Source organism: Monopterus albus, unplaced genomic scaffold (assembly GCF_001952655.1).
Source record: "Monopterus albus unplaced genomic scaffold, M_albus_1.0 scaffold20.1, whole genome shotgun sequence".
In the NCBI taxonomy this organism is placed as follows: Eukaryota; Metazoa; Chordata; class Actinopteri; order Synbranchiformes; family Synbranchidae; genus Monopterus; species Monopterus albus.
Genome location: NW_018127900.1, coordinates 3826382 through 3850270, shown reverse-complemented (window position 1 = coordinate 3850270; position 23889 = coordinate 3826382). Strand labels below are relative to the sequence as shown.

The 23889-nt window shown below is 39.3% G+C and overlaps 3 protein-coding genes across 5 annotated transcripts; 2 read left to right on the top strand and 1 right to left on the bottom strand.

The window, feature by feature from the left end:
- Positions 1-1506: 1506 nt before the first annotated feature.
- Positions 1507-3030, top strand: LOC109956659 (multicilin). The gene is made up of 4 exons (XM_020593955.1): positions 1507-1512; positions 2254-2394; positions 2541-2654; positions 2800-3030. The coding sequence occupies exons 1-4, from the start codon at positions 1507-1509 to the stop codon at positions 3028-3030; spliced, it is 492 nt and encodes a 163-aa protein (XP_020449611.1).
- A 3672-nt stretch (positions 3031-6702) lies between these two features.
- On the top strand, positions 6703-22464 carry LOC109956667 (cell division cycle protein 20 homolog B). 3 transcript variants are annotated; one of them, XR_002274439.1, is made up of 13 exons: positions 6703-6961; positions 7308-7353; positions 12129-12345; positions 13152-13261; positions 13662-13713; positions 14447-14551; positions 14951-15168; positions 15309-15403; positions 15639-15867; positions 16927-17052; positions 17137-17254; positions 18360-18536; positions 22425-22464. XR_002274439.1 is itself a non-coding variant. In XM_020593973.1 (12 exons), the coding sequence occupies exons 1-12, from the start codon at positions 6864-6866 to the stop codon at positions 18455-18457; spliced, it is 1512 nt and encodes a 503-aa protein (XP_020449629.1). In that variant the 5' UTR covers positions 6703-6863; the 3' UTR covers positions 18458-19323. The 3 variants fall into 3 exon arrangements, 2 of the variants coding, with proteins under 2 accessions (XP_020449629.1, XP_020449630.1); XM_020593973.1 differs by lacking the exon at positions 22425-22464 and having other exon boundaries at positions 18360-19323; XM_020593974.1 differs by lacking the exon at positions 22425-22464 and having other exon boundaries at positions 6874-6965; positions 18360-19323.
- On the bottom strand, positions 8137-10494 carry gpx8 (glutathione peroxidase 8 (putative)). The gene is made up of 3 exons (XM_020593975.1): positions 10195-10494; positions 9781-10042; positions 8137-8762 (listed from the first exon to the last, which is right to left on the bottom strand). Exons 1-3 carry the CDS (start codon positions 10399-10401, stop codon positions 8599-8601), a joined length of 633 nt encoding a protein of 210 aa, XP_020449631.1. The 5' UTR covers positions 10402-10494; the 3' UTR covers positions 8137-8598.
- Positions 22465-23889: the final 1425 nt, after the last annotated feature.

The following is a 23889-nucleotide window of genomic DNA, read 5'->3' as shown; positions in this document are numbered from 1 at the left end:
TATCAAAATATTAATATATGGTTTTATTTTTAATTGATTCTAAATTAAAGTCATTATTTACTGTGTATTGCTGTATAATATGTTATGTTACTGTTGCGGTCTCTTTATGACGGCTCTGAAAAATGTGTTGTAATGAAGTGATTGTTATTATGAAATAAATGGTCAGTTAATTAATTTGTGTTGTGCAAGTGATGGGATGGGATTCAGCTGAGGTTTGATGACTGTTCTACCTTTGAAATTAGCCTGTCAGGTAGCTTTGATGACAAAATGCACATAACAGAGGTATCTTCTCTCTGTGTTCTCTGCACTTAGTTCCTTTAGCAGAAATGTCTGTTCTGTACACACATAAAAGGAAGTCGTTCTCTCTGTGTTCTCTGCACTGCAGTGTTTGACTTAATTCCTTTAGCAGAAATGCCTGTTCTGTACACACATAAAAGGAAGTCAAGGTTTCTCTGTAGACATCCTCAGTAAAACTGTGGTGAGGCATAGATCAGGACAAAGACATGACACCATTTCTAAATCTTTGAGTGTTCCCAGTAGCACGATGGAGGCAATAATTGTGAAATGGAAGTTTGGAACCACCATTTTCCATTTTATCATTTTCCTTTTCGCTTTAAATGTGGCAACAGGTGTCCATCTAATCTGGGAAACAATTAAGCATATAATATAGTCATACATTAGATTTTAAAAAGTCTATATCCAACATAAACCGATAAAGTAACTATTATTTGAACATAATTATATAATGATAAACAAATAGGCTACATTAAATGTCTTGCGTCCTTCTCAGAGCAATAAACTCGATCGCCTGATCTTACAATATGTAGACCATAACGATAAAAATCAAGAGGTTTTATATATACAAAAACATTTAATTGGCCTATATGTTTGGAAAAGAGGCCTGGACGAGCTCTTCATGCGCCTCTGGCACGCAACAGGGAATATTTGGCCGTAAGCGGAGGGAGGGCAGCTCTGACGCAGAGAGCACCTGCTGTAATGGCGCCGTTATGCGCGGTACCACTTTACACTTCAGACCAGAAAACAGTTAGTCTGCACCGATTTAATCTCCGAGGACGCTGTCACTCCCTGGAGACCAAATAAGTGCGTTTGATTGGGCCAAAAGTATGAAACCGCGGCATGAAGAGCCACAAACCGGGAGAATGTTGACTATATTTGCTCTGAATCAGATCCCTTCATCTCTGCAGGCAGAGCTGAACTGATGGAGATGCAAAGAGACAAAAGAGTGTTTGGTACTCTCTGCCCCAACGAAATGGGTCAGCAGGGGAGGAGAGCTGCAGTACTAAACAGAAAGGTATGAAACACTTCTCTTCAATGATGTCCACACAATACAGCACCTGAAAAGGCCAATAAAATACGCTGTCTGCAGGATAAAGAGCCGCTACCAAGGAGCAGCAGTCCTGTCACTGTGTATGTTGAGCTCCCCTGCATCATTGAACAAGGTATGAGCATTTCTGGATTTATGGTTGCACTTCATACAATATCTTAATGAGTGTAAGTAAAACTTAAGCATGTGTTACTAGTATAATATAGGCTATATACTGGGAACTGAATCATCCAGTCACACTATTTTCATGCTGCAGCTTTTTCAACAATTGCATGGGATAATTTGGAAGACTGCACCTCTGTGGTGGGACGGGGGAGTGACTCCCTTGGCTCTCAGGTGAGGGAAAACCCCCGTCAGTACCAAATGTACATGTCTTAGTTTTAAGCTTATTCTATCTAATGTTACTGCACATTCTAGATTCCCCTTGTAAAGCCATGCATTTTTTGATGGCAGACCTGCAGTTTAGCATCACTCCCAGGTTGTTGTTTAACATCTTGTGCTGGAATCCTGCACAAATTGCACTGTAGTATTTACTCTTGACAGGCAGGGAATTGATAATTGGCTGGTCCTCCTCCTTTTTCCACAAACTGCCTCCTTGGCCCAGACAACCGTGCACCATAACGCATTAGCTCCCTGAAACATCCACCAGGCTGTTCTGTTATCAAGCCACTATGAAATAAAACTTGGATGCTCTGTTAACAATTCAGCAGTGAATGTGATGTGTACCTGCCGCTACAGCCTGCTCAGCATCATTATAAACAACTGAGGAGATCCTCCTCTGTCATGTTGACTGAATCCCTGATTGTTTGCCGCCTCTGTCAGATTCTCCCTCCACACTGGAGAGCAGTTTGTCACCAGCTGAACTGGTACCATTTCAGGGATGTGTCATACCTCCCCTTACCCCTCAGAAGGACTTCTCTCCAGAGGACAGTCTAGTTAACTCAGTCACAGAAGCAGCCTCCCTGTCTGCCCTGGATGGTGCTCCCTGGGAGGCCACTGGCCAATGTCATATCAGTGCACTGGGACATTGTATGGTAGTCAACAATCAGGTAAATCTATGATCTTTATGGCCAGTGTCCAGTCAGTCTTCTCCCTAAACACAAAGATGTGGATTCATTGTTATGTCAGAGTAAAAAGAAAACATCCATCTGGCTGAACAGATGCATGACTGAACAGATTTTGCTTTGTGTGTCAGCAGCTCCACGAGAGTCTCCACAGACGACAGGAAGAAATCAACTCCCTTCAGGAGAGAAATCTTCACCTCAGGCAGCTGGCAAGTCAAGCAAAGCACCTGGCCTCAGTGCTTGAAGTGAGTGCATGGCTGAGTCAAATGGTCAAATATATACTGTACACACAGTTTCAACCTGGATGTATAACTTTTATTGCCTTTATTGTCATAAATTATATCTCATTTTTATTTCTCTTGGTTTTGTACTTTCACCATTTTTCTTCAGAGATTAATGACAGTCAGAGACCCAAATATAAGAGAGCCAGAGATGCCATGCTGTGTTGATGAAACTTCACTTAGTCCCTGTAAGCGGCAACGACTGGATGAAGGATATGAAACTGAGTCCTGTGACTCAGTGGCAGATATGTTGAGGGACATCAGTCAACGGTGCAATGCTGTCCTGCATAACACTGCTACTGGGTCATACTGTACATGCCCAGAGCTATCAAATACATAAAAAATATATCATACAAAAATACACAACTGTTACACATACACAGAAACACATTTGCACAAAACCCCTCAGACAGACACATACATCATCTTTCAGAACGTCTGTTAGAGAACACTGCACTATAAGGACTCAGGTGTTTCCTCATGGACGTGCCTTTACCTCGAGGACTCAGCAGGGAGGATACCGCTTTCGCTGGGTTCCCAACTACTGCTGAAAACAGTAACAAATGTTAACTTGAATGTGCTTCTATTAATGATTTAAATTGTACCGTGAGTTTATTCAAGACTGGATGGAAGTGTGCAACTGCTAATGTTTGTGACCTAAATGACATCCTCCTCAGGCAGCTTGTAAGCTAATCACTCAGAGGTGGTGCTTAACAAATGAAATAATACTGCCCAAGTCTTTGTGTTTCTGTTTACATGCCCCAATTTATTTTTTACATGTGACTATAAATTGAAAATAAAAGTTATGTTTTATAAAGCTGACCTTTAAATGTCTGAGTGACTATATGGTCTGAAGAAAGGCACTGAGTCATGATGCACTGCAGTCAGAATCAGAAGTGGGAAAAGACTTTTGTTGTCACATCTTTCCCAATGCATTTCTTAAAAATGACATTTTTTACACTTGGAGCAGAAGAAAAATGAGGGCATCATATAGAAAAGAGGAGATTAACTTACCTTAAGAAGATGTGATGACTTCTTTTAGCCTCGCTGTTCAGGGCTTTGTCTGTGGGTTTGCCTGAGGCAGAGCAATCAAGAGAACAATGTCCAGTCTTAGGTCAGACACACGTCTTAACTCTTGAACTTGGCCTGTTTATTTTAGAGAGGCAGCACTGTAGCCTATGGACATGAGGCAATTAACATCACAAATTAACAACACAAATGAATCAAAAAAAGAGTGTGATAGTGAGAAGGCAGTCTGATTAACATAGTCCTGACATTGCATTTAAGATCATAACAAGTTACATAAGAGAAAAAAAGGTTCACGTTCACAAATGAACAATTGATGGGAAATTTGAAATACTCCACACCCAAGTATAATGCCACAGTTGGATTAATATAATAATGATGGCTTTCACACTGGGGTCAAAAACAGCTGATGTCTGAACTAATATGCTAAAACTAAATAAAGGGTTTTAATACTGCACTCCTACCAAAGAGTGCCCAAAGAATGAATTGGGAATGAATTTTTTTTCTGATCTTCAAGAATGCAGTGTTTCCTGGATTCAATGTAATCCTGACACAGTGAGCACTAGGCCTCTCTTTTGAATTCCTTGCATTTAATATTTTATTGATGTTCAAAAAATGGAAAAAAGAGCATTGAGGGAATGAAATCACACTTGATGCTTTATCTATCTATAGGCCTATGTGAGAAGTAAAGATTGTGACAGCTGACTGATTATGCAACCTGTAATTTGTCTTATTACCAATAACTATGGATGGATTACTGAAGGAATTTATAAGGGCTGAGGCCCAATGGGTCAGACAGCCCATGGTCCAAAGCCTCTCTGAAGTGAAGGTTAACATTTGTTGTTGGAAAGTCAAGGAAATGACAACAAAGACATGCAAAAAAATAAATAAATGCAAAACTATCTAAAGAGATTTTAAAAATTAATAATAATAATCAACCTACAAAGAGGTGCAAAATGCAAAAAGGCAGAAAATGAGTAAGGAAGGAAGATTTAAAACAGCCACAGAAACACAAACAAGTAAAATACAGTGATGGAAGAACTACTCGGATATTTTACTTAATTAAAAGTAGCAATATCACAGTATAAAAATACTTTTAAGTCCTGCATTCAAGATGTTACTTCATTAAAGTACAAAAGTATTAGCATCAAAATATACTTAAAGTACAAAAGGTAAAAGTACAGCTCCATTATGCTGAATGACATGTGCTGAGTAAATGTACTTAGTTTCTTTCCACCACTGGTAAAATAAATGCAAAACAAAAAAGAGGATGAAAATGAGTGCAAAGAGATGCTAAATGGCTAAAAAGAGGATGCAAAACAACTGCAAAGAAACAAAACTGGGCTGCTTGTGTTTCTTCAGGATCTTGTTCTTATGGAGGAATGGGGCAGCTCTCAAGTGTCATGACTCTGCAGAATTTATTTTGCCTGTACCAAAACCGTTTGGCCAAGGACTTGGTTGCAGTTAACAATTTAAATTCCTACTGTTACTCCAGCAGAAACAAGCAAGACGCTTGTGTCAAGCCTTCACTTCAGCTTAGCTCGACATCCAGGCGGTTTGCCACTGAGCCGCAGCAGATGACGCATTGGTGTTAAGCTGGCTGTGACACATTTGACCGGTTAAACTACCGCCAAACTGAGGGGGGGTCCGTGCGGGAGGGGAAAGAAAAATCAGCACACAATGAGTTTCTAAGGTGACTAAAGCCAAACCTGGAGGGAGGCTGCAAACGAGACAGGGTCCCGCGGGAAAGAGGGCGGAAGAAAAAATATTATTTAGTTCCTGTGGAGCAATAAATAGTGGGCAGAATAACAGAGGTGCAAGGCCTCTGGGTAAATAACGTGTCACCTACACAAAGTTGGCATTTATTCTTATACAAGTGAGCTGCTATCAAAGCATACAGAAAGATTTTATGCCAACAGCAACTGATAAATATCTGGATTTTCACTACACCTTTGTCATTGCACAAGTACAACGAAACCAAGTTTGAACAATAAATAAAATATGGGGGTGAAACAGTAATACAATAAGAAGGGTCCAGTGGACAAACGGAGCAGACCTACACTGTTCCCTGTCACTGAAAACACGCACCTGTCGCACAGCTCCAGGCTCCAGCTCGGAGTGTGAGCCCATATGGAGGTGGCAGGTGGGAGAACGTGCGCAGCTCGCGTCGCTCGCGCCCTTCAGCCCACTTAGCGCGAGAACGGGTCACCATTAAATGGTGTGGCCCGCGGTTACACGGCATGCACCCGCAAAACACGCTCACAGGTCGAGGAGCTGTTACAGACGTGTTGACTTGTGACAGTAGCTCCAAGATGCTTTGTTTAATCCAAAAATATTCAAATAAAACTCATTTTAGATGTTGGTGTAGGCCACTGGTTTATTTAAAACAAACTGGGCCAACAAACATTTTATTTCATTATATTTTAGTTAAGTAAAACACTAGCCAGATTCTCTAAATAAAATAACACTATGCATCAAATTTTAGTTAATTTGTTAAGTAAATCGTTTCCTTAACTAGGCTAAATTAAAATAAAATCATCGAAAGTAAAATAAAATACAAATATTTTGCAGAAACATAATCTTTAATATAATTTTAATTCCGTTGTATACTTGCCAGGCCTACGTCACAATATTTACTACTTTTGTCTGATTTGGACTGTGAGTTTTTGCCAAAACAGTAACGATATTAGGCGACTAACTAATAGCAGCAGCAAAAATAATAGGATAATAATCTTTTCTCCCTGCATTGATATCATTGAAGTCAAATGATTTAGCGGTAAAGACACTGTTTAACACGATCCAGTGTCTTTCCTAGCTATTTATCATGATTAATGTTTTGAGAATAATCGTTTCTTCAGCCAAACCATAGACTACATGATGGGTCAGACAAATTGAAATAAGACTATCCTGATAAAAAAAAAAAAAAAAAACAACATTACCGCGTTGCTCTTTTAAACTGTTTACTGTAGGATATTTGTTTCCAGGACACGGGGGGAATGTCTGAAGACGAAATTAAAAACAAAAGCCTCCTAAGAGCCAAGCACCAATAGCAGCGCAGAGGACGGGGCTTCCCGCTCCGTCGTGCGCCCGGGGACAGTATTTAGGAGCGGAGCCCGTCCAGGAGAGGAGACCACAGGTGCACCAGGCATGACCGGGCCAGCCTCCTCCAACACGCTCAGAGGGAAGGAAAGAAACCAGTGGCAAGTTAAACTGCGTCTGAAACGCACAACCGGACATTCAAATGAGTGGGTGAGCACTTTTTCCAATAATCTAAAATAGCAGATAGGCCATAAGCTACCTAGTGTTTCCATGGCCTGTTGCTGCTGCTGCTACCAGGCAACCACTCCAAACTCTAAACACCACTACTCCTCTTTGCTTTAATACTTACTTTAGCAAAATAAATTAGGTTAGGCTGATAAAATAACACCCACTCACTATTATGCTATTGATTGAAAATAATCAACTTGCTGAATAATTATGTGAAACGAGGGTGGCCATTTTTTAAATTGTAGTTTAACATGAGAAAGTGTTTTTTTTTTTTTTATGAGAATCACACTGACTGGATCTTTTGCTGTCTGTTTTCATTACCAGGACAATGAGAGGTTCTGTAGGACAGAGGAGACACTGCCCCTTCACGGTAAGAGGGGAAATAATCAGAAAGTCAGATTAACTGTGCTGGTTGCATCCCTCCTCTACATCCTCTGAGCTGGTGGTGACAGTGTGGCAGTGTACCGCTGCTGGCTGTGCTACTACCTGACCGACAGCGGTCAGCTGCTGCTACCTCAAACAACCCCAGCTGACACTGCCACATATACTCCACTTCATTCATCTGCAGAGAAGCTGGCAAAAATTGTTTCATTTAACACAGTGACCAACATTCAGCTCAACGTCAGTTCAGCATAGTCAAATCCATGCATTTGCATAAACAGTAGGCCTCCGAGTTGTGGCTGGTTGGGAGGCAGTGTAATGTTAGCTGATGTATCTACTGCCAGCTCACAATGCTCTGCTACCTTAACAGCTACACTGGACTATACCTGAAATTTGTTTGAAGCAAAGGCTGAAAAATGTCTGAGCTACTTGTGTCACAGGACCTAAAACAGAAAAATCTGACACTGCACAGGTGAATTTATTTTCAGCTATTTTGTTGTGGGTGGTTGGTAGGCAGTGTCTTGTTAGCTGGCCGTTGCTGTGTGTGCCAGCCTACCTGCTGCTGCCCTCCAACTGTCCATTTAAATCCACACCACCAACAGCTGATGGGTTTCAGAGCTATGGCCGATTTGTGTCCATTTATGACTGAGAAGTGGCTTATAGACGCTGAAATAACTGACAGAATATCTGCACCAGTATGATGCATAGTTTTCATGGCAGCATCAACATTACTGCTCTCAAAAACCTCAAAAGCTAAATTAAAGCACTATTTTATTGTGTTATGGCTGCTCCACAAATCAAATCAAGTCAAAATTGACTAAAATGGTATGCTTCACCAGAGAATTAGATTTTAATGTAAACATGATAAAGAGGTGGTACAAACTAAGCAAAACTGAACATGTGTAACATCCAGTACTTTTAAACAACCCTTCAGCTGCAGCAGTGGTCATTATAAGGAATGTTCGTCACGACTCTCACCATTAACCATGGTCCCCGTACTCGCAGACACCCTCTCACACACACACACACACACACACACATTTTGGCTAGCATGATTTTCATTGCTTTTGTGGTTAAAACTAGTGGATCCTTTCATCCTGCATGTTTCCGGAGGGAGACATCACCCAGCCACAATCGCAACAGTTCATAGTCCAGCAGTGGTTACTCCTGGCAGCCAGCGTGCAGGAAACAGACATAACCCAGCGGCGTGTCCACTAGCTATCATCAAGCTCCATCATAGCTCCACCCGTTTCTTTAGGATCATTTCTCGCACCAGCACTGTGGCCTCTTGTCTAATACTCTCCATGGGCTCGTCAGTTCTCCAGAACCGGACCACTTTACCCTCTGGATTGACCAGAAACTTCCAGAAGTTCCACTTTGGGGTCTTCTGCACAGAATCTGAAAAAATAACAGTAACTTACACTAATTAATGGTCCAGCTTACAACCTAAATTCAGCCAGAGTCTGTTGATGCTCTACACTAACCTATCATATCTATCGCGTTACATAACCTGAACCTAATATCATTTATTAAGATTTTTATTTAAATAGGGTTTGCAACAATTATTTTGGTGTATGAAATGTCAAAGGCAACAAATTGCCGAGCACAATGTCTTAATGTTTAGTTTCGTCTGACCAAAGGTTTGCTGATCAACTAATAAATTTATTGTTTGTTCTAATTTAAATTACCTAAATTTTTGCCACTCTTCAGTGAGATTAAGATAAAATATTGTAGTAAGTATAATTTGATATTATCATATAAATCTATAAAATATACTAGAAAATCCAACTGAAAAACTGTTTACTGTTAATTAAAAATAAAGTAGACATCTGTTTTTGACAAATCTAATAAATTACATACAAAAAAAAATGTCTCCATAGTGATGCAAAAATCATAGTAGAGCTACTCACACTGGCCAAACTCAATGTAAATTAAATATGACAATAATGTTTTTGATTGAGTAACTTGTTGTTTGGTCTGTAAAACATCAGTGAGTAGTGAAAAATGAACCTAGTAATTTACCAAAACCCAATGCTACGTCTTCAAATGGATCAGTCGACTTCAGCTCTTAATCCAAGTATATGGAGAGTAATCAGTCTATAAATGCAGCACTAACCACAGTGACCCAACCATTGATATTAAAGTCACATCTATAACGACGCACCATTCGGCAAAACATCTGGCAGGTGGTATATGTGTATTGTCACAGTGTCTCTATAACTGATAAAAATTACATGCATTAAATGGTTACAGTTCCTCGTAACTGTTTACTTACTGCCACTGCAAAATAAAATTTGTCATCACACAGACCGGCTGAAGTTTGTTGACAGCCAGAATTTAGGCCTAAAACATATAAGCTACTTTCCTCCAGTACATGATATTTTGTCAAACCTAGTGCAGACAAATATCTGCCAACCTGTGAGGAATCTGAAGGCAGGATCCGCTTCTGAGCCCAGTATTTTGATCTTGCTGAAAAAGGGGAAGGTAACACCGTAAGTGGACTTGGCGAAAGCCTCGATGTCCCGGCTGGTCCCGGGCTCTGTGTCACCGAACTGGCCACAGGGGAAGGCCAGGACGTTGAAGTGAGAGGTGCCCAGCTCCCGGTGCAGCTCCTGCAGAGACCTGTAGTTCGCCTCCGTCTGCTCGCTGTGACTCGCCACGTTTACAACCAACGACGCCTGTGTAGTAGGGGAACAGGGTTCATCTTAAAAATGTTAAAGAAATACATATTATACGCCAAAATCCCCCCCCCGCAGAGAGTGGACAGCTAGAACAAACCTTGCACAGACTTCTTCTCAAAGTGAAACGATTTGTGATGATGTGGACTTACTTTTCCTCGGTACTTCTCCAGGGAAACGAGCCTCCCCTTCACGTCTTTGACCTCGAAAGAATAAAAATCCGTGGGCTTCCTCGGCTTCACCAGCTGGGTCTGCAGGAGGAACAGACACCCCACACCGACCGTCATGCTCAGCAGCACCCTCAACCTTTTGGCTTTTGGGCTGGAGGACTTGGCAGGGTAGCCCCCTAAAGCCTCCATCTTGGAGGGTAACGGACGAGCCACGGTCGTAGGGAGGGGGGGATCCTACCAAGTTTTTCTGAGGACGTCAAGACGTATGAAACGTCGAAAACCGGAATCTGGGCGCTGATTCTTTCAAAATAAAGTCAATAATGACACCATCTCCTGGTGTGCGCAGTAAAAGCCCTATTAGATTTATTAGTGCACCATTCACATAGGCTGTCCTTCGTTTCTAAACAATTTAAAAGTAATATTTGGTTTAAAAATGACATAATCACTGTGACTTGTGCTATATTCTTTAATACAATATGAAAGCACCAGCATGAAACAAACTACAGCTGCTACACAAACTCGTTTCCTTAGATTATCTTAGCTGTAATCAAAATCACTTACAAAACAGTGTTCAAGACATTACACAACATTACAGTTTTTTTGGTTTTTAATTACCAAATTAGAATGGCATGCTAGGTACAACAAACTTTAAACAGTACAATACAGACCAGCTCCAAAACACATGTAGTGACTGAAATTTTATTTTTAGTATATACCCGTTTAAATAATATGCTGGACAATATGAAATATCTTCCTGCCAGTTATCTGGTTAAAAATGTGTGTGAATCATTAAGTAAGTTTGTACAGTAGGCCTATGTGTATTGTCATTATGATATGTCCCCCAAAAAACTAGTACTTTACCATAATGCTGGATAGTAATCTATTTGGAATAAAACCAAGGATTTTGTCACAGTACTGTATCTTGTGTCAGACATTTAGAACACATCTTTATTACAGCAGGACTATTTAGGTGCCATATTGCCTATATGTTTCTATAAGACAGTCTATAAGGTGGTGCCCAGTAGCATGGCTTTTTTCCTTTTCTTTTTGTAGAGGATCCAGAATTTGTTACATTCCCTGAGAATTTATGACAGCTATTCCACTCAACCACTGATTTCAATGTGTAATTTAAATCTAACTTTTACCCATTAACTGTATTCATTTTGTGTACAGAAAAGAACTGCATTTACATTCTTTTCAAACAGAGAATTATAGGCCTGTATTTTTATTACCATATAGTATATTCATATTTGTGACTTCAATCTTATAGGCAGAAGTTAACTGGCAGTGGCCACCCTGAAGATTATAACACCCATTTAGTAACTAGACAGCAACACACTAAACAACTAGCAACCACCTAGCAACAATTTGAAACAGTGAGGTCACTGAGCAAACACAAATGGTTTGTAATGCAACCACTGTTTAGTAGGCTAATAATTAAAAAAACATATATTTTTCTGCTGCTTTGAAAATGTAATTATCCACCTGCAGTTATCACCAAAAAGTAATGTTTGCTCATTTAAAAATCACATTTAAATGATATGTCCAGAAAACATTTGTTGTGCTTAGCTCTTAAATGCAGTAAATATAACAATACAAGTAATAATAATAATTGGTCATTTTAAAGCATAAATGCCAAATATATGCTTTTTACAGCTCCATGATGATTTTTTTTACTGAATATCTTTGGGTTTTTGACTCTTGGTCAGCCAAGACAAAAATCCTGAGGCTGTAAGAAATTATAACGGGCTTGTATTTACTGTTTTCTGACATTTTATAGACAGAACAACTCATCATGGAAATAGTCAGATTGGAGATCATGAAAATGCTCATTAGATCATTAAAAGTCTTGCACTTTGTGTCCATTTTTAGTCTTTTGAAACTACCGTCTGAACGTTATTACTTTGTCTTCTCAGGGACAAAACGATGCTCACCATGTGTCATACAAACGCTTCAGGAGGCGGATTATCCAGAGAGGCAGCAGGGAGGGTCCTGCAGCAAGTACACCTCTAACCACTGGGGGGAAGTATGAGCCAGGCTTTGAGTTTGATACAATCTGTCAGAGACTGGAGCTGGACTCTCCACCAAGACACCATGAACCAGCTCAAAGAGTCCTGCGGGGAAACATCCGAGGTATTATTTTAAAAACACACCACACTGGAGAAGAATATTAAAGATCTACCTGTGTGTGGCACTAATCTCACTTTCACACTCTATGTCACTCTCACACAATATCCAAAACAGTAATCAGTAAAAAGCCAGCCTCAGCTTTATGATGAATATAATGAGTATATTGTCGACCACTAGTTTCTTAGTTTTTCACCATCAAATTTTAAATGTGATAAACAGAAATATTTAAGAATCTGCTATTCAACTCCAGGTTTAGTTTAGGTGGCCCAAATGCGTTCATTTTGTTATTAAAATACACTGAAATATTAAGTGTACTCCATTACTCAAATCTTTTGCTTAAGTGAAATTAGCAGTGTAGAAATAATCTGTTACAAGTAGAAGTCCTGCATTCATATTTGTACTTAGGTAAAGTACAAAGGTATTAGTATCAAAATATACTTAAAGTACCAAAGGTAACGTGTATAATGGTAATATGAATAATGGCCCATTTCAGGATAAGATTATGTTATAAGATTATTCTTACTGATGCATCAAAGTGTGAATGACTTTACTGATGCAAATCTACAAAGTAACTGATCAAATAAAATGATAAAATAAATGTAGTGGGGTAAAAAGTATAGTATTTGCTACAGGTTTGTTGCAGAGTAGAAGTATATAATAGCAAAAAATTTCTCAAGTAAAGTACAAATACCTCCAGAATGTACTTAATTACAGTACTGCAAATAAATAAATACTTTCTACCACTGTCACCATCTGAAGCAAACATAGCCACAAACCCTCATACCTGTCTTTCATGATGTCTTAATCAGAGACAGTGTTGGCAAGAAGTGTGTCCCACTGTAGGGCTGTCACACCACCCAATACACCACACACCATCGCTGCCAGGGGAAGGGCTGCCGCAGAAAATGCTCCAGAACAGGTCTGTTTAAGGAACTTGCAATGTGTGTCATTATTTATTTTGTTTGTGTGACTGTCTCTCTATCATCTGTCCATAAAAAACAAAACAGAGGAGTGATGGAAAAACTCTGAGGTGGTGTTAGAGTCTCAGGTTCTTAAATAAGGAGATAAGACAGTAATGAGTTTTTTTTATATTTGAGATTTCTTTGTGCAAGATTACTTCAGGTGAAGTAATAAATGCTTTGAGATCACTTAAAACATTACCCAGTTGTACCTACTTATAGCTAATATAGACACAACATGAGTTAATACTAAAAAAGGTTAGTGTCATTGTTCCACAAAATTCATAAAACAAGGTCTAAAGATGAATATAAACATCACGTAAAATAGAAAATGTACCATGAATTACTTATGTTTTGCAGGGATGGGTGTGGAGAGCTGCAGTTCAAGAACAAGGCAATGCACAACAGGCTGGTAAAGCTTATATGTTTTTTCTTCCACTTCATTCTTACACACACACACAAGAGAAATGACATTATCTGAAAGCTATGTAGAGTGCTGTCATATCAGGAAATGAAAGTGAAAGGCAGAAATGTTAAGCAACAGAAACTGCTGACGGAGTGTGGCCTGTCTATGTTTATGTTTGCTGACTTTGTGGGGGTCTGAAGAAATTTAGAACAAAGAATATGACATTTTAACAGCATAAGCTATTAAAGGTGATAGAAATTATTGTCTAGGTGTCTGTGGTCAACAAAGAACAGCTCTATTTTCAAGACTTGGTTTTTATTGTTCAGGTTAGAATTAGGTTTACATTGGGCTTATAGTTAGGCATTTAGTTTTGATGGTAAGGCGTGTTGCATGCATTATGTCAACGAATGTCCTTACAAAGATAGAAGTACAAGTTGTGTGTGTGTGGCCTTTATAAATACTTGTGGGGACTGAGCACTGGGAGCACACTGCTTTGCAGGAACCTTTAATTCTTTGTTGACATGCTTATTGTAGTTTGATGTGAATAACTGTTGCAATTCCATACTAAAGTTTGATATTTACAAAAAAAAATTAACAGTAAAGTCTTTCATTTTAGTGACTGAAAATGAATGCAAGCAGTATCACCAACAGTCAATCAAGCAACTCAAAGATGCATTGCCTTAGATGTATTTCTTAGTGTAACTGTATGTTTATGTTAGCTAATATTTTGCTGTTGAAGGCTTTGCAAGTCTGCAGCCGTTTGCTGTTCTGGAAAAAGCAACTGTGAGTCTGCCAGGAAAGTCGGTGATGAAGATGGGGGCACCGTCACTGCTGAACGACTACTGTAAGGGAAATACAAATCCTGCATCAAACTTACAAGTACATGCAGAAACAATAGTAGGTGTTTTTTATTTCTGTGTTTGATTAATAAAACTTGTGATATTACATATGCTTCCCATTGTCAGCATTTTCCACTGAAAGATAAAAACTAACCACATGTTAGTCCTTCTTTCAGTACTTCTGCACTTTCGGTTTCACTCAGCATAAAGCTCATTTCTTCCTACTAAAATATAGCTTCAGATTGTGACAAAGATGTGTGTTTTTAACAAAATATTAAACTACACTACTGTTATTTGTAATATGAAATTTTGTAAATAAATGCCATCAGTTAAGACTCATTTTGTGACTCATCAGCACATTATAGCCTCTGTAGTCCGTCTCTTTTCCTTCTCTTCTCTTTCAGACACTAATCTTCTCGACTGCAGTTGTAATGGTATGATTGCATTAGCTCTGGGCTCTTCTGTTTACCTTTGGAATTCAGAAACTCGTGCTTTGGTGGGATATTTGAACCCGAGTCTGCAACCAGGACAACCTCATCATCAAATGCAGTCCATCTCATCTCTGTGCTGGAGCAGAGATGGCAGAGTTCTCAGCACTGGGTCCAGGCGAGGGGAGATACAGGTAAGTGCTTTTCAAGTTAAAGTGAACACATGAGGATGGAAACAGATTCATACAAACTGTGGTGAGGGGAAGTGTAACACCTATTTGAATCAGCAGGATGACGGTTTGTGGTGTCTTTTTGTGTCTCTTTGACTCTTTAGTTGTGGGATGTTGAACGAAAGCAGAATATGATGTGTCTGCCTTCACACCTGTCTGTGGTTAGAGCATTTTCCTGGAAACAGCAGTTACTCAGCAGGTACTAGTGTGTGTCTGTGTTTTCAGTACAGACAAAGGAATTATTTAAACAACATTCAGTATCATTTTGAACTCTACTAAAGCAGTAATGACACAATGACATCAGCTGGTTTAGGGCAATGGTTCATCTATATGACTAGCAAAATGAAAATAGTAGAAAAATAGTAGAAAATATACTGTCAGAATAAAGTATCCCTTAGCTGCGGTGGAAAATAACAGCATCCACAATCTAACAGTGGCTGTATGCTCGGACATATACATCACTCCGATCCTCGGGCTCCCATGCCTCTGGTAGGTGCAGTCATCCAGAAAGAGGGGATCTGCAGCCTCCAGTGGTCACCAGGAGACAACTGGCTGGCCAGCGGCTCCACAGACGGCCTCCTCCATATATGGGACAGTGACTTTGCAGTGCTCACGGGGTCACATCAGCCAATCACTACAATGAAACAGCCCGGCGCCATTAAGGTAAGTAAACTTGAAATTGTGGCTTGAAATTAAAACACTGTTTGCATGCATGTCTTTCCCCCATGTTTTTATCAAATGTGAGACAGTGGTTATGAAAAGGTTATAAAATATTTTTCTCTCCTTGTACTTGTATTTTGTATTTATAATAATTTTGATCACTTTGTAAAGATCTGTTTTCACTTTGATATTACATTTTCTGTTGGTTAGTGTTAAAAAAGCTAAGTTAAACCTTCTTTGGCCAATAGTTATAAAACCATAACTATTTGTTGAATACATTTGTAGTCAGTTTTACTTGAACACTACTTACAGTATCTGGCTTAAATGAAATAGGGAGGGGAGAACCGTCTTCATTCTCTGTTTTACTGTGCAGCATTTAACCATAACCAGAAACACTAGCAGCTTTGCAAGGCTGTGGTGGAGTGCTCTGTTTGATGAAATACTATTGAGTCAAATGCTAATGCAGGTATAATGTTTGTCTGAGACTAGTTTAGTACATTTCCATGATAACATGCTGTCATGACTTTAGTTTTGCAGGTATTTTGTTATAAACCAAGTTGAAATGTTGGCCTGATCATGGTGCTAGGTGAGAATATTGTTACACTTTATCCCAATGCAGCATGAATATCTGTACAAAATGCCATGGTGGCCCACTCAGTATTTGTTGGACTATTTTAATTCTGGGCATTGGATGGACTGACTGACCTACAACTCCATTCATACAGCCCTGCCACTAATAAACAGGACCCGGTGGTGCATCTTGGTAGCCATTTATCTTGCTTGCTTGAATTGAAAAATGAAACTAACTCTTTTGGTTTATAGGGTTAACACAACCACAGTCTGTGTATTCTGTTGTTTGACTTGATGATGAACAATCTTAGCTCATGCAAACCAAACATGAGTGGCATGCTACTGGTTGGTATGATAAAAGGTTTAGCTGTAATATTATGTGGTATAGAGGTTTTAAAATGCTACTACAGTAGATGATCCTGGGCAGTCTGCTTACACAACCAGACAAGGTGATGGCTATTATGTGCATACTTGTGTATTCACTGTGTTTAGGCAATGGGATGGTGTCCATGGCAGAGAAAGACGATTGCCACAGGAGGCGGATGGACAGATGGAAAGCTGAGAATCTGGGACGCACAATCAGGGACTTGTTTGACTTCTACTAACACAAACTCACAGGTGCTTAAGATTCAATGTATAGCAGAGTTATTATTTACTGTGTATAAATATCAGATAGACTATTCCTACTGACTCCAATTGCAGATCTGTTCTCTACAATGGGCTGAAAAGAAGAGGTATCTGGTCACAGGTCACGGCCCTCCTCACCACCAAATCAGGATGTGGGAGTTTCCGTCCCTCAGCCTGAAGGACCAGCTCATAGGTTTGAGAATCTGAGAGATGATTCATGATTCAGCAGCTTCTGTTTAAAACACCCACAACAGTCTCATAGGAACAATTGTACTGCATCATTATGCATGCTGAAAAATATTAATAAAGCGGTATCAAAGTGACAGTTGAATGATTGCTGCAGTCATAGTGATATTTGCATTAACTCATTCATCTCCTGGTTTTCCAGTCAATGTGAAACGATGAATAAAACATAAAAAATGTTTATAGGAGATGTAACACTTTCCTGAGAAATTGTGAGTTTTGGGGGGCAAATAAAACATCTAAAATCCATCTAGTCAAAAACATTCTTTAAAACACATCCATGTTTTGCACCCGTATTACTAATTTACTCATAGATTGCAGTTACTCTGGTGTTGATTTTTGCCTGAAACAGTCACTAGTAAGTGATGAATCCACCCCTCTGATGTTATTTTCCATCAACACAGGAGCTGTGGTAGTAGCTGATTTAAATAATTCACAGTGAAAATATTTCTCGGAGCTGGCTTTAAAAAACTTGTATAGCACCAACAATCTATACTTGCTGCTATTTTCTTGAAAAATTTTCTATGATAATTTGTCCATCACTAGTACAGAAAGATAAAGCCCCCATTCCTTTTCCTGCTAACAAAGCTCTGACTGACTCAACTGTTTTTCCAACCAGGGAAACAGATGTTTATTCAGTCAACATCAGAGTTGCCCGAACTGCATATAAATCTGAGATGTGGCCTGGAACAAGGCTGGCGAATCATGTGCTTAAATGAGCGAGCTATAACAGTCGACAAACCCCCTTAAAAATATTACTTGATGGTAGAGCCTATGAGACTATTTCTGATTTGTAGTAGTGTCCTAAGCGTTATGTATTTCCTCACTAGCTAACTCAGTGTGAAATTTGCATGCTAGCTACTCAGTAGGTAAAACCTGTTCAGGAATAAGTGGCATAGATAAATGGATGGTTTGGGAATTTTTTGCCAAAGTTAGTACTTTTCTGTTGCTCTATAATAGTGGTGAAAAGAAACATCAAGGCACCTTTGTTTTATAAGGGAAACAAGGTATTTATATGTCAAATGTCAGTCACGTTGTTGTTGTTGTCTTTTCAGGCCATTCACATCGAGTTCTGCACTTGGCCTTAAACCCTGACAGTACTCAAATTTTCTCTGCTGGAGCAGACCAGCGCTTTCACATCTGGGACCTTTAATTATCACCATCACTCAATGTGGATAGTGAATGCTGCAGGCATCTGGTCAGACCTGTGAGAAACCACATTCACTTCCTTGGTAATACCACTGTGTAGAGCCTGCACATTTCCTTTTTCTCACTTTGAATTGATCACCGAGTCAAGCCATCTTACCACCAAGTCAAATCAGAAATCAAAAGTCCAAACCAATTGTCAAAACAACAATGCACCACAATGTGGATGTTACTTTGTTTAAGACAGAGCACATTGTTAAGGTCACAAAATGCGCTCTGTCATATCAGGGCCTTAGGAAATATAGTAAAAATAAAAGTTTTGTTTCTATAGGACTGTACTTACCAGCACTGAGAGACTGCATAAAAAGACAATAACACCATAAAACAACAGCATAAAGCGACATAGTATCTGGTGGTAACATGACAGATGTATGATACATAAAAAACATATAAAGGTCAAACAGGAAGGCTAGTCAGTAAAAATGTGTTTTGAGGCATGTTTTAACATCTGAGACAGTGCCAGTAGACCAAATACAATGTGGACAGTTTTTAAGATGAGGTGCCAGTACAACAGTGGATTATCTCTTGACTTTAGCTTGAATTTCAGCAGCCATTTGGGTCAGTAAGCAGTGAAAAATGTACTCATGTACATCAGTGTCTGTCCCAGATAAGGTTTGTATATTATAAGGATTTTAAAAGAAACTCCAGTTCCAGTGCAAAGAAGCCAGACTCTGTCATTTGGCATTTAGCAAGAGCTCACATTGAAATACTTCTCCCATGAAATTATCTTTTTTTTTTTTTACTCTAAGTGTATTTATGTAACTTCTGCTTCAGGTAACTTCCTAATTTGTGTTACCCAGTAAACATGTTATATGTGGCATCTACTGTATGTCTGGAGTCATTATTCTAGCCTGAAGCCTGTCAGCTCATGGTTTATTGTGTACTCCTTATTTCAGGTTTAGGTATTTTGACATTTGTTGGTGATAATGTGTGTCACGTTCCACAGTGTGCCTGATTTGCCTTTATCTGACAGATAAATAGAATGGCTGTGTTCAGGTTTTATTTAGAAACCGGATAACGGAGAGTTACACAGAAATAGAATGCAGAGTAAAGATCTCCTGGCAAAGACCTGCACATTGAAAGAATGTGACCAGACCACAGTTGAGAGAACATTTTGCAAAAAGTGTCTGTGGTAAAGACTTCCTCTGGAAAAAAAATGTGCAAGACCCCCGTCTAATGTATTATGAGTAACCAACAACAAGGTGCAGACGTGATGGTGCAACACACAAGGTTTACACTTTGTCACCTCAGAAGTTTGTTTCTCACGCTACACAGGAGTCATGATATGAAAATGTTTCAGAAAATAAACCAGTAAGATGCATCATCCCTCCGGCATTATAACATTCTATACCGTGGATAACTAGTCTGGATAAAACACGGACTTTATTGTCCAAAGTTCCAATGATGTTAGGTCTTTTTTGGTCTTGTTGGTATACAGTATTATAAAGATAATGACATGCTGTAACACATGCTGTCATTTCTACCTCTAAATTACTAGCTCCTAATTGTAATTTAGCTATCTACTGTATTTGTGAATATCTCTAAAGGGGGTGTTGAATTGGCAGCATGGAGCCATTGGAAATTCAATCACACCACAGTTTTACATGTGATGTGAAATCAAATATTTCAAATTGAGTCATAAGACAGTCAATCCAGTTATGATATTTGTGAACTGCAACTCCTCCTATTTGTCTATAGACCAAAGTGCCTCTGTGGTTGCTATAAGTCAGAATAAAAGAAGACTGAGAGAAGGTTTAGCTGAGCACTGTTACGCTATTTATACTGGGAACCTTCTTAATCCTATGACCAAGCATTAGCTAACGGTCCAGCATGGCATTGACTCTGCTTTGAGTGTTACTGACATAAAGCCCAGAGTTGTGGACACCACAGGGTTTGACAGAGTCAAACACCTTAAGCAATGCAAGGCATACTGGACACAGATCCTCGAAGGCATTATGCTTTGTTGTACTTTTTAACATGTTAGCCCATATTTATTGAAGGCCTTTCATTTTTAACCATCCACTTGAGTGCCTGGAATTGGACGTCTTTTAAATCAAAGATGGCTGTTTTTTCTTGTGTTAATCATCATTTACAAGTGTTGTACCAGTTTCCACTCTTCCGACCCTTACCCACTGATATGCCTGCGAAGAGAGGTACACGCATCATGTCCCTGAGAGATAAATACAGTATTTGTTCTTCCAGTAAACACTACAGCTGCTCTATACCGAAACCAGTGTTCAAGCATTCACCTTAAGCAGAGTTTGGGATCACTTTACACTTTACTGTCCTTGAATTGTTCTTCTTTGTGTTTTTCTAGGATTGTTCTAGTGACTTATTATCAGATCCAGAGGTACAAAGTACACCAAAACTGATATTTTGAATGCTTGATCCAAAAATAGACTACAGGGCGGAGTAACATGACTATTTTTAGCACTTCCTAGAAAAGCTCAGTACCATTCTCCTGGTGTTTAGTTACAGTTTTATTGTTTAACCAGTTGAGATACTTTGGTTTGCTATGGCAAATGTAAAGCACACAATCTGCTGTTCACCACTATGATAAGAACAGAGTACACTACTTACACAAAAATTTGAAAATTATTTTTGCAAAGCATAGTCACTGTATTGTAAGATAATGAGGCAGAAATGGAATAGCACAGAGTAGGGTAAGTCAGCTGACATAGTTTTTTGCATGACGTCTGAAATTTCAGTTTGAGAATAATTCATGAAAACGCCCTGAATTAGGTGAGAAGCCGACATGGCCACTCCCACCTTTGTCCACCTCCTACATCACCCCACATGAGCTAATTTATAAACTTCCCAGGCAGAAAGAGTTTTAGGCAGACAAGAGGGTGAGAAAATGAGTTACATATTGCAAGAACTCTGCATAATTAACAAGATTTGGGAAATAAAAGACTGATCATTTGTTGGAATGTTTGTACAGGAGTAAAAACTACAAAAACACCTTCCTGGAATAACCTGCTTCTACTGTGTTCTACTGCATGTTTGCCAAGATGCAGAATCCGCAGCGACTGGTTGTTCTAGGTATCTGTTGCCAAAATTCTTTTATATCAAACTTTGTCTTTGCAAAAAACAAGTGATTTTTGTTTATACTTCATCATTTAGCAAAGGTCTGTACAATGTAATGCGTCATTTTTATGTTAAGACTGTATCTATATCACAATCTTCCTAATAGATCACTGCTATTATCTGAAATAACACCACTGGCTGTGCGTTTGTAAGATTTGAATTCTTTGAAAAATATACAACCAAAAATTAAACATGTCATACTTGGAAACTAAATATGGTTTAAGAGCAGCTATTAATATTACAAATTCCCGAGGTGCACATATGGATGGATTATCATATTATATACACTGATCAGGCATAACATTTATGACCACCTGTACATCTGTATGCACTTCAGTGCAACACTTCTGCCTTAACATTTGTTCTTATGAAACTCAAAATGTTTCATTATGGACTACATTATATTCAGACCCTCTCTTGTATATGTCAATGGGCAGGACAAAAATATACAGACACCTCTGAATATAATGTAGTCCAGTACAACATCACCTTTAACTATGACCTCAGTAAGGAACATATAATTGAATTTCTACATTTATGACAATCTCACCAAAAACTGAAACATTTTGAGCTTCATAAACACAAATATTAAGGCAGAAGTGTTGCACTGAAGTTCATACAGATGTACAAGTGGTCATAATGTTATGCCTGACACTCATCTGCACAGATACTGCACTATAAACTACATTTCAATGCTGTATTAGGAAAGTATCATAAGAGACAATAAAAAAGGGGGTGAGATGTTCAAGTAATTCATTAATGCACAGCAAGAGAATCATGCTGTTAATAACTTCTCCATTTTCCTCTCTGTTATATCCCTCACTTAGTGGTGTGCCATGGCTTAACAGTGGGTCAGATCATCTCACATTACTTCCTGGTCCAGAGACCTATGCCCTGGCTCAGGGCCCAGGAATTCTGTCAGAGGCACTACGTAGACCTCGCTATCCTAAGCACAGAAGCACAATACCTCACTCTCCTCAGTGCCACTGCTGCAAACAACATCAGTTTCTGGCTTGGTCTGCGGTACCAGAGCACACTCAATGTCTGGGCATGGGTGAATGGAGATGAGCTGAGCTATGAACACTGGTACAAGAGAAACCCTGGAGGCCATTGTGCAAGTCTGGAGGCCATGCTGGAAAAAGACCAGAAGCTACTGGCTCGCTACTGTGATGAGCTGCACATGTCTGTCTGTCAGGGTGAGCAATGCTTCACTGCTGTTATTTACAAATTAGAAGGGGGGATTTCTTTGGTTTTCTACTTTCAAAATTGAGCTTCCTCTAACTGTTTTTTCCAGTATCATCTTTAAATGATAATACAAAAACGAAAAAAACGAAAAAAATGTGTTGTGCTATGCATAATGACAATAAAGATTCTTGACTTGAAATGCTGCTCATGATGTAGCATGGTAATCACAAAAAGCCAAATTAATAAGTTTCTTGTCAGTTCATTAGACTTCAAATTTATGCGTCACATGTAATTATTGTATAATTATTTATCTTTGGTCCGGTGCAGTGCTGAAGTCTGTTTCCCTATCTGTCTGTGTTTCCTACTGCCCACCTGGAGCCAAACAAAACCCTAACCCCAGCCACTAATTTTCTGTGATACATACCCTAACACCTCTGTGATGCCTAACGACAATAACCTAAGACCTGCCACCAACCACGGGAAACACATCCACACAAAACCAGACCAATGAAGTGAGCTATGAATGTGAAACTAAACTAAATCTTTTCACTCACAGGTCCAGTTTCACCAGATTCAGTGATGAGCTCAGTGGGTGCCAACCATGTGAATCTTAGCTGGAATGTCTCTGCCTTTATGCAGATGACACCACACAGTTACAATGTGACGACATGCGCCAGCACATGTGATATACACCTCTACCCCTACACTCCTGGCTCTGCCAACATGAACATCAACATCTCCAACTTGACTCCATCCACTGAGTATTTCATCAAAGTTGTTGCTCTTGTTGTGCGGCGCGACAGTGGTACTGGTGGAGAAATTATCCTTCAAAGTAACCCTGCAGCTTTACAAGTCAAAACAGGTAGGAAGGACTTAAATATGTGCCGCACATTTTCTGTGAAAGTCAGTCTGCTTTGTGTTGTTGCAGGTTTCCTATACATTATCATATTGTAATGACCCCCGGCGTGGAGGAGAGAGACTACCTATACTTTGAGCAGCTAAACTAGCTAGCAGGGCGCTAGCACCTATGCTGTCAATTAGTGCCTACTCCAGGTCCCATACACCGCACGACTCTGGGTAGCACTTTTCTTCCAGTAAACACTACAG

Excerpts from the sequence above, each read along its gene's own strand:
- LOC109956659 (XM_020593955.1), top strand. Across the intron at positions 2,395-2,540 it reads GTATGGTAGTCAACAATCAG|CAGCTCCACGAGAGTCTCCA; the intron begins GTAAATCTATGA and ends TTTGTGTGTCAG. Across the intron at positions 2,655-2,799 it reads ACCTGGCCTCAGTGCTTGAA|AGATTAATGACAGTCAGAGA; the intron begins GTGAGTGCATGG and ends ATTTTTCTTCAG.
- LOC109956667 (XM_020593973.1), top strand. The coding sequence starts at position 6,864 with ATGACCGGGCCAGCCTCCTCCAACACGCTCAGAGGGAAGGAAAGAAAC. Across the intron at positions 6,962-7,307 it reads ACAACCGGACATTCAAATGA|GACAATGAGAGGTTCTGTAG; the intron begins GTGGGTGAGCAC and ends TTTCATTACCAG. Across the intron at positions 14,552-14,950 it reads GTCACTGCTGAACGACTACT|ACACTAATCTTCTCGACTGC; the intron begins GTAAGGGAAATA and ends CTTCTCTTTCAG.
- gpx8 (XM_020593975.1), bottom strand. The coding sequence starts at position 10,401 with ATGGAGGCTTTAGGGGGCTACCCTGCCAAGTCCTCCAGCCCAAAAGCC. Across the intron at positions 10,043-10,194 it reads TGGAGAAGTACCGAGGAAAA|GCGTCGTTGGTTGTAAACGT; the intron begins GTAAGTCCACAT and ends CCTACTACACAG. Across the intron at positions 8,763-9,780 it reads TGCCTTCAGATTCCTCACAG|ATTCTGTGCAGAAGACCCCA; the intron begins GTTGGCAGATAT and ends TTATTTTTTCAG.